The 16,313-nt window shown below is 46.0% G+C and overlaps 2 protein-coding genes across 4 annotated transcripts in view; both read right to left on the bottom strand.

Moving 5' to 3' along the window:
• Positions 1-4,184, bottom strand: part of LOC107227814 (FH1/FH2 domain-containing protein 3) — a 76,469-nt gene extending 72,285 nt beyond the window's left edge. For all 3 annotated transcript variants that reach the window (XM_046733068.1, XM_046733069.1, XM_046733071.1), the window contains exons 1-4: positions 4,074-4,184; positions 1,366-3,999; positions 744-1,294; positions 53-284 (exon numbers count right to left, since the gene is read on the bottom strand). In XM_046733068.1, the coding sequence (XP_046589024.1) occupies positions 53-284; positions 744-1,294; positions 1,366-3,841 (3,259 nt within the window). In that variant the 5' untranslated portion in view covers positions 3,842-3,999; positions 4,074-4,184. The remainder of the gene's footprint in view (positions 1-52; positions 285-743; positions 1,295-1,365; positions 4,000-4,073) is intronic.
• On the bottom strand, positions 3,852-14,706 carry LOC107227812. The gene is made up of 5 exons (XM_046731946.1): positions 14,328-14,706; positions 5,064-5,132; positions 4,735-4,972; positions 4,064-4,541; positions 3,852-3,999 (listed from the first exon to the last, which is right to left on the bottom strand). The coding sequence occupies exons 1-5, from the start codon at positions 14,346-14,348 to the stop codon at positions 3,852-3,854; spliced, it is 954 nt and encodes a 317-aa protein (XP_046587902.1). The 5' UTR covers positions 14,349-14,706.
• Positions 14,707-16,313: the final 1,607 nt, after the last annotated feature.

The raw sequence follows: 16,313 nt of genomic DNA, 5'->3' as shown, positions 1-16,313 counted from the left end.
TCGGCTGATACGTTCTAGCAGTAATCATCGAGCAATATTCAGCCACACCCACCTTGGCTGCACTCCTTCATGTGGATCCGGGAGGTCAACGGACTGTGTTGTGGAATCGCGGTGACACCGAGCAGGTCGTCGATGTTGGTATGGTTGCCGATGAACAGCGGCAGAGTTGATGGCCGCTTCCTGGGCTGTGATCTCCTCATGGCTGATTCAACCCCAGGCTTCACGTTGTCGTACGGAGAATTCCGCCCACCGTAACTGTCCGGTGGATCTGGAGGATTTTCAACCTGCGACATGAATTCGTAGTGATTGGGCGTGCGAAATTGATTTTAATAAGTGAAGTCGTCTCGTCTTCAGGCCACCCCGTCTATTTCTTTCACCGCCTACGCGTGGGTCAGCCGCTGTGACGTGAGAATGATTTCGATTTATCTGTATTAATGTATAGCGTATACACGTTGAAAAATATTTTGTAAGTCTAAAGATCCAATGATTAAAAATGTAAACGATGCGTACAGACCTTTTAATCGTTAAAAGTAAAATTTTGAATAATCCAAGTTGCGTGTTTTATTGTCGCCACCAGCCTCTGAGTACCTACAATAGATGAGATCGATATTCTACGCCAGATCGTGAAATAATTTATGCTTGACAAAGTACCAACTTCTCGCTGAAACTGCAAAGTCCTCAACGCCCGAGTATACCGATATAACGTGCGAAACGACGTGGGTAATTTAAACCGAGGTACTCACCCCTTCGGGGCTGGCGCGATCTCCGAGTGGTTCGTCGGGTGGAGGCGGTGGGAATTCAATTGGAAACCTAGACAAACTTCTCTTAAGTTGCACTTCCGGTGGTGGCACGGGGCCAATCTCGACGTTTTCGAGGGATTCCGAGGAGTCAGAAGTGCTGATCGAAGTATCCACGCGTATTGTTTCAACTCCCTCTGGCACGTTCACCGAGCTGTCCATCCACCACGCCCTTTCCCCAGAGTCGATGTGTCTTATTTTGCTGATCTCTTTCTGGTTGAAATTATTCGAATTCTCGTTGTTCTGTGGTGGCGGCGTTCGACGGGCCGGGAGTATCACCTCGACACCCTCGGGAACACTTTCCGGGTCCTCGTTCATCCACCACGCACGCTCCCCCGACTGTTGGTGCTTTATTCGATTACGCCGCTCGGACTTGGTGCTACCTCGAGAGTTTGGCGACGACTCTTTTCTGAGATCATCCGGGATATTTTCGTTCGCGTCCAGCCAGCACGCTTTGTCACTCGAATCTTGCCGCCAGATCTTCAGCTTAAAGTTACCTGTCGGGGGCAGAATGAAAGGAGACGTGGTATAAATGAAATAATTGCCTTCGCATAAGCGACTGACTTACCGTCGTCAGAAAGAACGTTGCTGGCAGTTGTGTCTTGGCTAATATCATCGCTGTGAACGCTCATTTTTTCAACACCCTCTGGCACGTTGTCCGAACTAGGATCCATCCACCATGCCTTTTCCCCGGAAACCTGATGCGTCAGTTTGTGGGCCTTCCGCTTCTTCTCGATCTTCTCCGAGTTCGTGAAGCTTAGACTCTTTGACAATGACTGGGTGATGGACTTGGAAAGGGACATACCGTGACCTCCGGTCTTTTTCGATGCTTCGCTAACATCCGAGGTGGAATTAGCCGGCCAGCCGGCCTTCAGCTCCCCGGAATCGGGGTGCTTCATTTTGAACAAATTAGTTACAGGGGCTAGTGCCCTCATAAGGAACGACTTCGCCTCTTCCGTTTTCCCCGAAACCTCGCTACGAGACTTTGGGCTCGCTGGTGGACGTGGCGGTCTGTCTGTGGTCAAGGATAGCTCGTCGGCCGAAGACGCCAGGACGCTAGTTCGCGACGAACCTACGCTGCTTCGACATCTCTTGTCGACGGGAGAACTTGCGGCTCTTCTCCGTCTTCGCCGGGAACTGGAGCGCTGCTCCGCATCTTCCTCTTCGCTGCTCGACGAGCTGGAGGAGGTTATACTTTCCGAACTGGAGGTTGCGCTTCCTGACTGATTCTTCCTTCTGTTCGGCGGTGACTTCGAAAAGCTTCTGTTGCTCCTTCCTTCCTGAGCGGAAGCTACGGGGCTGCCACGTTGCGGTGGATTGCCAACTCTCGGAATCGAGCCCTTCAACATGGTCGATGGTAGCTTCAGTTTAGACCCAGACTGATTCGATTTGACCGATGTTGAGGATCCCGATGAGGCGACGTGATGTATCGACTCTGAATTCGGCTCGGACTGCGAGTCCTGAGAACTTATCGACGCGCTTCGACGTTTCTTCAAACGTTTCCGTTCCAGTTTCGATCGCGACATTTCCCCACTCTCCATGTTCAACGCTGACTTACGAAAATCTTTGTTGATATACTTCGCAGACGTCTTCGCGGTTCCCCCACTGTCGCTTTTTGGCACCGGTGGTTTTCCCCGAGCTCCTCCGTCCACTGGAGTACTCTGACGTGTACTTCCCAAGCTAGATTTCCCCGACAGCGGCGAAGGCGTCGTTCTTATTTTTGCACTCAGGCTCGTCATTGAACTGGCCGAAGAAGATTTGGATCTTCCATTTGACGCGTTGGCAGCACTGTCGGAGGAATCGGTCCGGGATATTTGTCGAGAAACATTTTTCCCCGAATTGTTTCCGGACAACTGTCTACCGCTGTGCGAAGAACCGCTATCCGATTTTGACAGCGAGTCCCTGCGAGACTGGGAATTTTCTTTCCTCCCTGGCGTACCTTCACGCCGGTGGAGTGACTCGTCATAGGCAGAACGGACGCTATCCAGTTTTGGGGTCGATCTGTGTCGGTTATTAGCATTTTCACCCTTTAATGGTGAAAAATCACAACTTGAGGATGACTTGGTCAATTTACATTCTGTTTTTGACCCAGAAAGAGTCTCAATCTTTGGCGGCGAACTTGTTCTTTGGTTTGTTGCTTCGATTTTTGGTATGGAACTCTTTGATCCCGAACAGCTCTCGTCTTCGTAGAGTGAGTCGGATTTTTGATCACTCAGCGAACCAGAGCCAAACCCGTCCGTCTTTGTAGGGGATTCTTCGCGACTGGGAACGGGCACGACGGTTCTCACAACGTTTGTAGTAGAATTAAAATGACTAGGGCCGTTCGAGGATGAGGGCTTAGTAATACTGCTAGGGCGCTGTTCGCTACTTTGTACTTTGGAACTAGAATCGTTCGGCACTTTTTGAGTCTCTTGACCGACTCCTGGAGACGCGATCCGACTATCGGCTGACCTCGGAAATCCGAATCCACCGATCCTCGAGGGTAGAGAAGACGACCCACCCCCGGTACCGTAACTTCGTGAGGTGTAGCCGGATGATTTTGATGAACTTGGTGAATATTTCCCCAGGTACGAGGTCCACGGGGTCACCGTAACTCGGCCCCCTCCGTATCGTGAAAATCTTGCCGTATCGTCCATCCGGTCGGACTGCATCTCTTCGTCCTTCATCTCCGGCCGGCGCTTCGGCCTGGTTATCTCTTTTTCTATCATTTTCGCGGTGTCAGCTCTTCGAGATCGAACGTACGACGACGCGGTTGATGACGAAGGCGACGTTCCTCGTGTTACAACCGTTACAGTTTCAACCTCCTCTGCCTCTGTCTCTTCTTCCTCTTCTTCCTCTTCCTCTGCCTCCTCGTTCTCCTCCTCCTCCTCCACCTCATCCTCGTCATCCTGTTGATCGTTATAAGACTGACTGTTTGCAGCGTCGGATTTCTCGCACGTCTTCGGGTCGACTTCGGTCTTTCGCGAAGAAGCATCGTTCCGCAGAGGCCCATCTGCACGCGACATCGATACACATGAAGCTACGTCATCCTTGAGAGGGGTCATCGACCGCTTACTACTTGAAGCTCGGAATCTGTCCGAACCGGAGTAGCTGATGGCCGTTGGAACGTGATCCGCACTGCTTCGAGGCGTCAAACCGAATCGAGTGCCCGCCGCGCTGTACCTGGATGAGGTAGCCGGAGTTGACGCGGACTCTGAGGCGACTGGAAAGGTGGAAACATTAATTCACCGAGCTGTATACATTTTCGCTGCAACAAAACTGGATACCAAAACTCACGCAGGCCCCCGGAAACAGTCCTGCCGTAAGAAGGTGCCCTCGAGTAAACTCTGGAGTAGCAGCTGCTCTTGCTCCCCGCAATCTCGGGACTCGGTTCACGTGACGATCTTCCCGAAGGGACTCGGATGCCCCTGTACGATATGGGAGGATGTTCAGCGCGTTCTTTTTTCTCGACTGGGCGATGATCACTGGTGTAGGTTTTACCCCCCGTTGTACCTGGGTAGGTGCTGGAGACGAAACGCGGAATGGCATCGGGCTCCCGACTTCTTTCCCTGGAAGCACCACGCGTGTATTTATCCAGAACTGAGGTCGGCCTGTCTGATGACTTGACGGTGGGGTCCCGGAGGTTTGAGTACTTCTCCAGAAGGGAACTCCTGCTCCCGGACAGTGGACTTTTCGATCTCGCCTCCTCTTTCACGGCAGCTCGTTCAGTGTGTAGCCGGTGCTTGTCCGAGTCCTTAGGGCCGGCTGAAAAAAAATAATCAGAATGTAGAATGGCTCTGTGCTGTGGGTGAGGTTAATGTTTATTGAAATGCCGTAACCAGACTGTCGACCTTGGAAGTGGTGAGAAAAGAAAAAAAAAACACGTCTCACTTGGATCGTAACGATTTGCAGTGAGCATGACTCATGTCCTCAAATTTGGTTACCATAGTTAACTAACCAACATATTTGTACGTCGGTCTCTCCTCCTGCTTGTCTTTCTCCCTTTTCGTGTAACTCGATCCGTAGCTCGGAAGGGTACGTTCTTTGGACGTTGCTCGATTAGAATTTGCCGGACTGACGGTTGAATAAGACGTTCTATAGCTTGGCAGTTGACTCGCAGTCGAAGTACCACGGCCGAAAGCGTTTGCACCCAAAGCTGAATTAGTCCTCGACTTGTAGCCGCTTGCATCATTCTGCTAAGCACACCCCATTAGGATTAATCAAATGAACATTGAATCAACATTGTTTGAAATAAATTTGTTTTATTGCCTCGCTTGAAGAACGAACCTGTTGCGTTGACGAATCAGATTTCGTCGAACTGTATGAATTCTCTCGCTCACGCTTGCTCCACGGCACCTAGAGTCATCGAATGAAAACGTCAATCAAATACCAATTTAGAACTGTTAATACTGGCCAGCTGCATATTTCCCCGTGATCGATCGCCCCAAAGTCCACCACAATATTCGATACACATTTAAACGTAAATAGCGGTGTATTGAATTATATTGAAATAAAGAGATATGGCTTGGCATAATATTAAAACGCATCCCAGTGCATGTCGCATCTCGATTAAGTATTCGAATGAAATATACGAATGTACATCGATAAGGTGGGAGGTACGAGGGGGGGGGGGGGGGGGGGGGGGGGGGGCAGGGACCTCGTAGTAATCGATGTAACAATAATCAGGTAGCCTGTATGCATATCCACGGAGTATGGAAAAAGAAATTATGATTCGTTTAATTAACATAAGTTTGGCAAATTGCCCGGCGCTTGAAATAGTGCCTCGACCTGGCTGAGTGTAACAACCTTTCGGTTTCTCTTTGCTTCTAGCGGGTGACTCGATCGAGCTGGTATGCACTGTCATTCAATAACTACTGGCTTCCTTCTAATCACAATTAATACGATGCAAATGTATAGGTCAATTATTCTGTGTTACTTGCGAAACATTATAGTGGCTTTGTGTGAAAATCAGCATACGTCTTTATACTCAATTATCTGTAAAAGTGAAATATAATTGAGAAAGTTACGATACCTTGAAATCCAATTTTAATGAAAAATTTCATCAAGATTCACTACAGCATTGACAGAGCATTTTTATGATACTCTTCGCGTGTACATATCGCATCTGTAGTTTCGGGATTTTCCGTACGTGGTTTTGCCGTCGTATATTTGGCCAGGGGCGATATTGAAAGTATAATTGATAAGCAGCTGGAGTGTTCGCAGGAGCTATTCCAGCGCCGTCCTTGAGTACCTACCGGGGACGTGTCCGCAATATTAAAATTCAATTAAATTCAACGGATATCTCGAGCTGGCGGGGCTGGAGCAATGAGACCACCAAGGTGGTTCCCCTCCCGGAAGTTGAAGAAGAGACCGGAAGTGATAACTTGAATCGAGTCACCGCTATTACTGTCTCGGAATTCGTTTCACTCCGTGTAGTGCGTCGCGTAGTCGGCGAGGATTGGATCTCGACGCTCTGGCGTTCGACAGCGGCCAACCCTCGCGGCAGCCAGGACAACGACTCGAGTTCTTACCTCCTCGATTTCTAATCCGAGTTCGGAAACGCTGGTTCCCTAAATACCCAGCTAACCTACTGAATACCAGTATTAGTCTACCGTCAATCAAGTCTTGCGCCGTTCGCCCACTACCAGGTTGATAATAAGTTAACACGCGTTCAACGCAATGAACAATTTATCGCCACGTAAATCGGTGTCAGTCAACACGGTATTTGTATAAACATATATAGGTATATATAACAAGGGAGAGAAGCCTGCGTGCATGGAGACATTGAACCATATATCCCTTCTCGGAGTTACGTTTCATTGTGGCAAACTCCCGACAAAGTCCCAAAGTTTAAGTATCAGGATGACAGTTTTCAAGATTAGTCCATACGTATGGTACTCAACGTGTATTTATGCTTCGCAATATCCTCAAAGCCATCGCCGTTCCTGTAACTATAGACATCGCATAAATGATTCCCCGACGATCCGTCGACTAGGAAGTACGGTATAAGCCCGGTAGCCACGGGTATTTCGGAATCTCGACACCCGGCATCGCATTGGAACGAAATCGTATTTGTGCCGGAGCCAACGGCTTCCGCTGCATTTAGAGCCTACCAAGCCACCGGGTATACAAATGACTCTCCACGCACCGGTTCCCTATCAATCCCAGCTGCCGCCTGTATAGCACAAGGCAACTTCGACGAGCGGATGGCGTTGCTGCTTGGTTGTTTTGGAAAAGTGACTTCTTAGCGCGCGGAAGCCTTTTAAACACGGATGCATGTACGTATATTTACGAAATTGGATAGTTTCGTTGTTTGATAGTTTTGGAAATTCCCGTAATGCGGTATATTATATCTTTATGGTTTTTCCAACACAAGACGAGATGAAACTTCCTTTATCAAATTATAGAATGTCAACATTTGGATACGTTTGGTAATTTCGAGAAATGTGACGGCATTGTAACAAATCGGATGGATATTGTTCACAACTCAACCACTAGCCATTCAATTCCCCACGCGTATCATTTCGACGGTATTGAAACGAATATAGGAACTCGACTGGCTGTGAAAATCAATGGAAATATGAACTGGCGATAAAATCGCAAAGAGGCGAGATTTATCAGGGGCGGTACGACCGGACCCAATTTTTCACACTACCGTTGCGATTCGGTATTGCCTGGCATCGCCTGGCAGTATTTTATACCTGACAACTCTACGATTCACATCATGTATACCTCTATAGCTATGATAGACATTGAAAGTTACCAAGCCTGCGAGACTTTCAATATTGCTATAATGCCAACCATAAAAATAGCTGCTCAAGACTGTTAAATTGAAAACTGGCAAAGTTTCAAATCACCATTCGATCACATTAAATCATAAAGTCCGAAAGTGTTTAGGATCTTCCAAGTTTAGGTCGTCATTTAGGCAAATCGTTTTAGGCAACACGCGCACAAGATGTAGTGGTGAGCGTTGGATCAAAGTTCATATTGTAAGCGGGAAGTGCTAAGAATTGTGCCCAACCTCAGTGGCGTAAAGATTCCTGGGACTCTCGTCGCGTTCGTCAGTCGATTGAAATTCATATGGGTATCGTTGGCAACTTTGCTTGCATTTGAAATATTTATCCAGCGAAAAATATGCTGCCACATTGTCACTCATCAGACTCTATAATAGTAATCACGCTTGACATTCCGACGATACGCAACTGCTGTAATCAAAACGATTCGTAGATTGTCACTAATTGTTTAATAACTTCATCGGCAATCTTCTAAATAATGTTTTTTTGTCGTTCACGCTCCTGCAGAGACAAGATCAAGCCAACTAAGTCTGTGATATTTCTGATGATGAAGGAGAAGTCTTGAAAAAAATTGAAAGTAAACTTTACCATAACTTCAACTAAGAATAAGAAATGATCTGTCAGATACATAGAGCACAATCCATGAAAAACTGGATAACAGAAGATTTTGGCCTCGGCAAGAATATGGCCCAGATTTGTTCAACTACCGTAGATATCACTGTAGAATCATAAGATCCCGTCGAGAGATTATAAAGCGAGATTGAATCTGAGTCCTCGCACACACAGTTGATCAATTCTGTGATGAGGATGCAGCCGAGATGTTGCCGCGCGTCTCTCTTTTGACACAGCGAGAACCAAGAGACGTATAATTGAAGAGTGACAACCATGTTTAGCCTTACACCATGTGGATGAACTATGTCATTAGAATTCATTAGGAATGCCGCGGTGCAGCCGCCTGGCGAACGGACATTGTAATAAATACGATAACTAATCACCTACCAAGACATCCCTAATATTGTTATTATTAAGCTCGCGCTTTATCCACGCAATCAAATAATAACTTTCACGCACCTATTACTGACCCCTGAAGTACAGCCAGAATGCATGAGCTCCACAATACAGTGTCCCGGCCACTGTCTGTCGAATGCAAGTGCGGTGTTATTATATCGTGTCCCGACACGTAAGAAAAAACAGTCAGATTTCAATAAGATAAGAAAACCTAACGAAGAAACACGTGAAACGTGGAAAAACGGAATCAAATTTACATCCGTTTGTTATTTTGGCGACGAAGTTGACCGGTGTTATTCTACGTTTCACGTATTGGAGCTGCGCCAGGGGCCAACGCGGTTCAACATGCGCGGTGGGTCGAGAACCCCTGCAGTTCTCACCGTCGTCAGCTAGCGCCGTATGCTGTGAGAGTGACCAGGAATAGAAAGCCTTATTGCCAACGATGATATTTATGCGTGGGTTTGATGCCGCGGTAGGCTGACTCCGATCCCGTATCAATGATTGATTTCCATGATCTATTTGATTTCCGAATCCAATGCTCTCGATCAGCTGAGCGACCGTCGTTTGAGATTCAAGCCGTCCGAGACTCACTTCGCAAAATACGCGCATCCCTCGAGAAAATCTATCGTCCGGAGGTATAACGACTTTTGGCAACATTTTACATCGCCAGCATAAGAGGGGCGGGGAGGGGAGGGTCCGCCGTTAAGCTACTTACCAGATGCTTTTTCGAAAATTGGAAAACCACGAGGGATCCCTTCGGATGGTTGTAAACGCAGTCAGGTGTCGCTCGAGGCTGCGCCTGTGTCACGGGGGATGAAGAGACGGAGGAAGAGAGAGAGAGGGATGGAAGGTGGAGGCCCCTGAGTTATCGTTATGAAAGTACTCAGATTTATGGGGAAAGGAGAACACTTCTCCTGTGATCAAGACTATGACTCCTGCTAACCGTTAATCGCGAAAGTTGTAACGATCTGCTAGAATTTCGCGATTGATTATTACTGACGGGAAATAGCAACTACCGTGCTTTATGATTAGGAAAATTTCGAAAACGTATAATGTACATCGGAAATGACGAGACCTCATCTGTCAGAAAAAACATTAATTCGGCTCAATTAAACGTATAATTCTCACGCTGAAAATAAAATCGCGCACACTTTTTCAATTGACTTCGTTCTTCGATGTACACAGTGGACGAAGGATCATCACGAATTCATAAGACTCTGTAAGTAGCCTACGCGCGGATTTGCTACTGAATGCTTGTGGTACCATCGACATTCGACTCGCATGTTTGCGATACTCGTCCTCTTCTATGCCTTGTTGAATCTGTGTCTGAGGCGCATATAAGATAAATAAATTGAATTCCACGATGCCTTTCAACAGTATAGATTAAAAATTTCGCACCACGTCACGTCACATCCATATATATTTGCAAAATGACACGTGTGACAAGCCGCAATGGCTCGACGTTGACATAATGGAACCGAATCGAATATATCTACAACTCACTGAGAAATCATCGAAGAGGACGCGGCGACACCTTTATTCGTGGCATGCTATTAATTGAAAACGGTCGAAGTACAGGGTCGAGAGGCTAGCTATTATTATATCATGGATGAAAAAATTGACGGCAATCGATTGATGTCGCCGTTTCACCAGCGTGACATTAATATTCATCATAATATAAACGGCCTCGAATTGCAACCACATAGGCTGAATCCGAGAGTTTGGCAAATCTTCAGTTCGATAAATCCGTCGATGCGATTTCTTGTTATAAATAAAATAGATCATTACCAGCATTCGGGCTGTTCTATCCGAAATCCCTACACGACCGTTCCAGATCATAATTTACAGTCAGTTTTAAATAGTTGCCTGGACTCAATTTCTTACATACTGCGTACCTACAGGTCGAATATAACTACGTCACTTACAAGACCTTCTCTGTCGCGAAACCATTCGTCCTGTGCGTGGGACAAAAGAATTATTACATCATAATCGTGAAAAAGACTAGGTGAGGTCTGAAGTATCCAAATATTTTACGTCAAATAAACGCGAGAATCGATGAAAGATTTATCGGACAAGAGATGTTGATAGGAAAAAAGTTGGCACCACGAGTAAATATCGTCCGATTGTGAAAAATCGCGTACGCCTACCTATTTGGAATTCCTGGTATCGTCGTAACCCATTGCTGTAGGTTCCTTGCAGTTCGAAGAATGAAAGTGTTGGCGTTGCGGACTTATAACGTACAACACCGAGTGCAGACGAATGTTTCACCATCGGTATATCAATTATTGGCTTGGTCCACGGACACGATGGACTGAGACCCCGCAGCCCTATAGGATTGAGTTTAATTTGAAACAATTGGACCGCACTATCTCCTCCCGCCTGCAATACCCTATCTGCTCTCTGTTATCCTCTATTATCGGCACGAGGGATGCCACTGACCAACACATGCCGACACAGACCAACGCTACCTACTGAACACCACGTCATGCCGAAATACTAATAGATTCAAGTATCGCGGTATTTGTTTCTCTTTTTCTTTCACGATATCGATAAATTATCTCGAAAAATTACGCAAGAGCGAGGAATTCTGTTTTCCAGCGAGCCGGATGTACTCGATCAAAACGCAAGGCATTGAACAAGAGAATCCACTGTTATTTCCACACAGAAGATTATAGAATTCCTTTTTTTCGGCATCACCCGAGTATTTAAGGATAAAACGACCCAAGCTTTGGACAAAGGGCCACATATGCACTTATTATACATACTACATAGGTAACTATAATATGTAGAACGAAATCTTGGAAATGTAGGTCTTGATTAAAAAAGATACATCATTCTTGTCAACGTTCCGACCCTTGGTGTGGGCACTCCTCAGAAAATGTATTTATTCATACCCTATACAGTAAGAAACAAGAAATTTCAACGAACAAATAAATGAATATATGTCCTGAGGAGGGCCCACACCAAGGGTCGAAACGTTGACAAAAATGACGTCTCTTTTTTCATGAAGACCCACGTTTCCAAGATTTCGTTTTCAATATAAATTCTGAGGTCAGGATGATTTCTTCATACATAGGTCGTAGACTCGACGTATACCTACGCTTTACATTACGCTACAATTTCTGATTATAGAGCCATGCAGAGATCAAAAGAGAGAAACGGAGTAGAATCACGTGAAATGCGGTCAGTAACGATTACATGTATGCTCCTCTTTATACTCGTCTCAGTGCGGTTGGGGCACGCGTTTATAACCTACGCACGATACAAAAAATTCTCAACTCGGTAAACGCACCGGAAACGCAAGCAGCGGCGCACACTTGACGAGAACCTGATACAATAATTAAAACGGTAAGCGAGAAACGACGTCTAGGCAACAGCAATGGCTGGTATGTAGATCCTCAGTAGAGCAATCGATAACGACTGCACTATGTGGGGTAGTCTCGGGTTTCAAAGAAAGCACCAGAAGACAGCGTTTAAAGTTGCCTCGGGGAAATTTGACTCGGAATTCAACAGCTCTTTGAACTGAATTTACCATCACTTTAATTAAGAAGTGCGGTGAACGCGTACCCTGAACTTTGTTGCAAGTTCTGCCATCGGCTGAGCAAAGAATATCAGCTTCGGATATTACCGAGTGAGAAAATGTAATACAAATAACAAACACTTTTCTTGCATAACTATCAAGGATGTGGGTGAAAGGGTGGATGGATGAGCAGTGTACAGACCGAGTATTCGATACGACGCGATGAGGCATAAAAGAGCTACGCAGAACTGTTTTCACAGGCACGCGGTACTCTTGCAAAGCCGTTTGCATCAAAGAGGCAACGAAAAACAAACGATAGGAGAAAAAAGGGCCGATGAAGAAACCGAAGAAGCGAAACCCTTGAAATTCCTCGAGTATTTTTTCAATGGTTTTCAGGCGTCTGGGGATGCTTTCTGAAAGTCTCGGGTCATTCGCTGGGCAGGCGGACTCGAGAGCGTATAGTTGATATGCCGGCGGGAGTTAGGCAGCCACGGGCTATATTTAAACAGACACCGTGACGCCGCCCTCCCGAAAAATCGAGGAAGACCCTTCCTCTCGTTCGAGAGTGACAGAGATGGGGATCTCTACTATGAGAAAACGAGGTGGAGCCGATGACAGAAAATCGAGAATAACACCTACTTGCCACTTCCGGCGCGTAAGAGTAGACCAAGTATAACCACGGTGTTCGAGAGCCCGGCTCGGCTTGTACACCAATTTATTATTCCAGCCATCGTACACATGAGCCTCAAGAAATGACGCGTAACTGTATCTGTATTCCGTATGGAGCGGTTTGCGTCCCGAAGTGTCCGGCCGGCGCACGTGTCCATTCAACTTCCTTCTTTGCACGTATATGCGCGAGAGAAGCTTAATTCTGCAGCGACACAGTTTCTGAGAAATTATTATTTCCATGTACATTTTTATTAATTTTTTGCCGACGTAGAAAGGTTAGATACAAAAAACTCATGATGGTAGAAGACTAGACGTCCACTGATTAACCAACGATTATTCCCTGCATGGGCTACTCCTTGTGTTCGATGCTAGATATGATTATTTTTCAAAGCGTTGTTAAATTTTGATGGCCCGCTGCTTGCAGATCGTTCCAAGTGAAGCTTACGAGTGCGGAAAACCCCGGCTAATTTTGTCAGACGCGTGCGAATCTGGCGTTTACTTGAATACGTTCGCGCCTTCACGCACACCCGGAATATGTAGGTCGTAAAATCGAAATGGTTCATGGAAATGAAAAACTTTACGTTAACGGCGAAGATTCATGTCCTGCATATTCGATATCACGATCATTTGATATTTCCGTGCCGAGAGTATGCGCGTTACGGGCCTCAGCTTGCTGAGTTTGTGTTGCATAAGTCGTGGAGGATATGCAGCTTTCAATGGCCGGATGCTTAATGTGCGCTTTCCTATAATTAATACCGCGATGAAGTTTCTTTAATTCAGATGCACGACCTCTCTCTACACTAATTATAAACAAAACGTAACTGACCCCGGGGCCGAATTCGCGCGACGGCGAGAATTTCTATAGTTACGGGTGTCTGCAGGGGGATCGGAACGCGACACTGCAGGCCCAGGGTATTGCAGAGGTTTGTTTTTTGTCCGGCACGTGGCATTTGCCATCGCGTCGCTGGTCCCCAGCGAATGCGAGGCTAGTCTGGGCTTGTGCAATTATGCAATGCAAATTGACTCCATTAAGTTTATCGACCGGCACTATACACATGCCGGCAAACACGGAATTAGCGTGTAAGCGATATTTGCCGAACGACTTAGTTATTTGAAGCATCGAGATGACGAACGTAACGGCGTTGACGACCTCGGACCTCTTTTGACCGATGAATATTTCTCCCTCGCCAACTTCACTTTTTCAATATGCCGATTCAACTCTTCTTTTATTCTCACAACTTCGCTGGTAAAAGTTCCCGAAATTTTACATGATCTCATCAACAGCGAGGAGGTAAAGTCGTGTCACCGTCTTGACATCCGGTAGAGACTACACACAAACCGGCAACACCGTCTTCTATATCAGCTAGTGCATGGTCAGCAAAACAACTTGCCGAAGGAACTACCGATGAACTTTATCATACATTGAGCAGGGACGAGATACGCGATATGCACATGTTGCGTATTCAGTGGAACAACGAAGGCTGGCTGACATCAGGTTTCGGCTAGAAGGCGAAATTGATTCATGCTCACGCTTTTACCTCGCAACTGCAGTCAACTTACGTAACTCTTGTAAGAAGACATTTCTGTTCCGAATCCTTGGGCACAGGAATCCTTGAGCCGATCCTCTTGGTTAGAAATTAATTGCAGACAAGTAAAACTTGAACCGGAACCAACACTTGTTAACTCTTTGATGCGAACACACACTGAGGCAAAATGCGTGAATGGATCAGTTCGATTGTCAGGTAAGATCCTAACTCCACGCTGCTTGGTAAAAGATTTAAAACTCGGTACAGGGGACCAGCACGCAGCTTCGCGCCGCTGTCTGTTCTCAAGTAGTTTAACTCGCTGCGCACGGATCTCAGGAGTCGGCGACTGCTCGCGCGATTCGTGCGCTAGTCGCCCGCGAGACAAGCGCGAGCCAAACCTTAGCGCCTCGACGATGCAGACGTACGACTTCCCTGCTGTGTCCGAGCCTGTGCCCGGCCCTCTGCACCGCTCAACTCCGCACTCTTCGCGCCAGCCCTATTTTAAGACTGGCTATAATCTCTTTCTTCGTCTCTGCGTCTCTGGCTCAGGCGAACCTCACACCGACCGGTCGTTGCCTTAATCGCCGGCGGTCAGCTGGAATTTGTGAATTGATAAGTGAATTCACTATCAGTTTGACGCTGACTCTGGCAAAAGTTCGCCAAAATAGAAAGTCTATCCGCCGTACGAATGTAAGCTGTTAAAATTAGTCTTTTGACCGCGATTCAAGAGACGGCTAAGAATTTTCAGCATTTACTATGTTTGATTCAGATCAATCATAAAAGCATTCCGAACATATTACATGTTCACTTTTCGCACACGATGTAAAATAGCGGAATCCCCCCCCACACGCGGAAAACACCGGTACCAGCACTAACAAGGAAAGTATCCCAGGTTGATCTCTCGGATATGATTTCTTTTGTAAAATGTTGTAGCAGGCCAAGAACTAAGCGACACGTATACTTTGTTAACTGCCATTAAACACTTTAAGGAGGTGAAGCCACCCTCCAAGGTAAGGCGTGTCAAGTGGCGATTTTGCAGTTGCATTGACATGAAGATAATATTTTTCAACCAATCCAATGGGAAAAGTTTTTTCATGACAAGAAATGAAAAACGTAATTCTCTCAATTAAAAGAAGAAAATAAACACTGCCAAATCACCCCTTGACATGCCTTAATTTGAAGTGTGGTTTCACCCCCTTAAAGTGTTTAATAGCAGATGAAAAAAAACACGTTTCGCTTAGTTTTTGGTCTACTGTAACATATTACAAAAGAAATCAAATCAGAGATCGACCTGGGATACCTCCCTTGTTAGTGTGAATGAGACCTCGCGGATATATCGGATATGTTGATCAGCTGTACTTAAGGACTAACTCAGGAGATTTGGGAGGAGTTACCGCCTGCCATCCACTATATCTGGTCGGCTGCAAATCTAAAGCCAAGGATGCCGCTGACCCTGGGTAGTACGGCATCCTGGTCACCGTGTATGATGTTCATATTATTCCAATACCAGGATCAAACTTGAAAAACTGAATAAAACGATTCCCCAAGGCGTAAAACTAAAAAAAAGAGAAATATATCTTTCAGTAATATGAATTTAACTTTAATGCGAATACTGATAAAAGATTCAAGCGCCCTACGGGACATAGCGATCGGTAATAGATTACATTTGAATTACATGGGCACCGTGCGAACGTTAATTTCAAAAAGGTATAAGTATATACGCTAGTACCTACAGTCAATCCAATCCTCTGTAGTCTGTGCATGAATTATTGTAACACGTTTAAGTGCGCACTCAAGTATTGACACGCTGGGATTGTGACATGGTTATTCATTGCATGGTGGGCAAGTAATTGAAATTGATACATTACACTAAGAGAGTTAACATTTACGTGATTATCTCTGCTTTGTGATTAGGACGTATTTCTCACGGGGAATGAAAAATCATTATCTTCCCTACGTTGACTCTGCAAGTCCCTTAACTCTCCTGCTCTACACTTTTATTATACTTTCAGGAATCAAA

This window comes from Neodiprion lecontei, chromosome 2 (assembly GCF_021901455.1).
Source record: "Neodiprion lecontei isolate iyNeoLeco1 chromosome 2, iyNeoLeco1.1, whole genome shotgun sequence".
In the NCBI taxonomy this organism is placed as follows: Eukaryota; Metazoa; Arthropoda; class Insecta; order Hymenoptera; family Diprionidae; genus Neodiprion; species Neodiprion lecontei.
The sequence above is the reverse complement of the archived record's forward strand: the minus strand, read 5'-3'. Positions and strand labels throughout refer to the sequence as shown.

What these genes read in the sequence shown, in the direction of transcription:
- LOC107227812 (XM_046731946.1), bottom strand. Translation starts at nt 14,348, where the DNA reads ATGTCTTCTTACAAGAGTTAC. An exon ending in CTGATTCGTCAACGCAACAG is followed by an intron (nt 4,973 to 5,063) that starts GTTCGTTCTTCA and finishes GGGTGTGCTTAG; the next exon opens with CAGAATGATGCAAGCGGCTA. An exon ending in ACCGACGTACAAATATGTTG is followed by an intron (nt 4,542 to 4,734) that starts GTTAGTTAACTA and finishes ATTTTTTTTCAG; the next exon opens with CCGGCCCTAAGGACTCGGAC.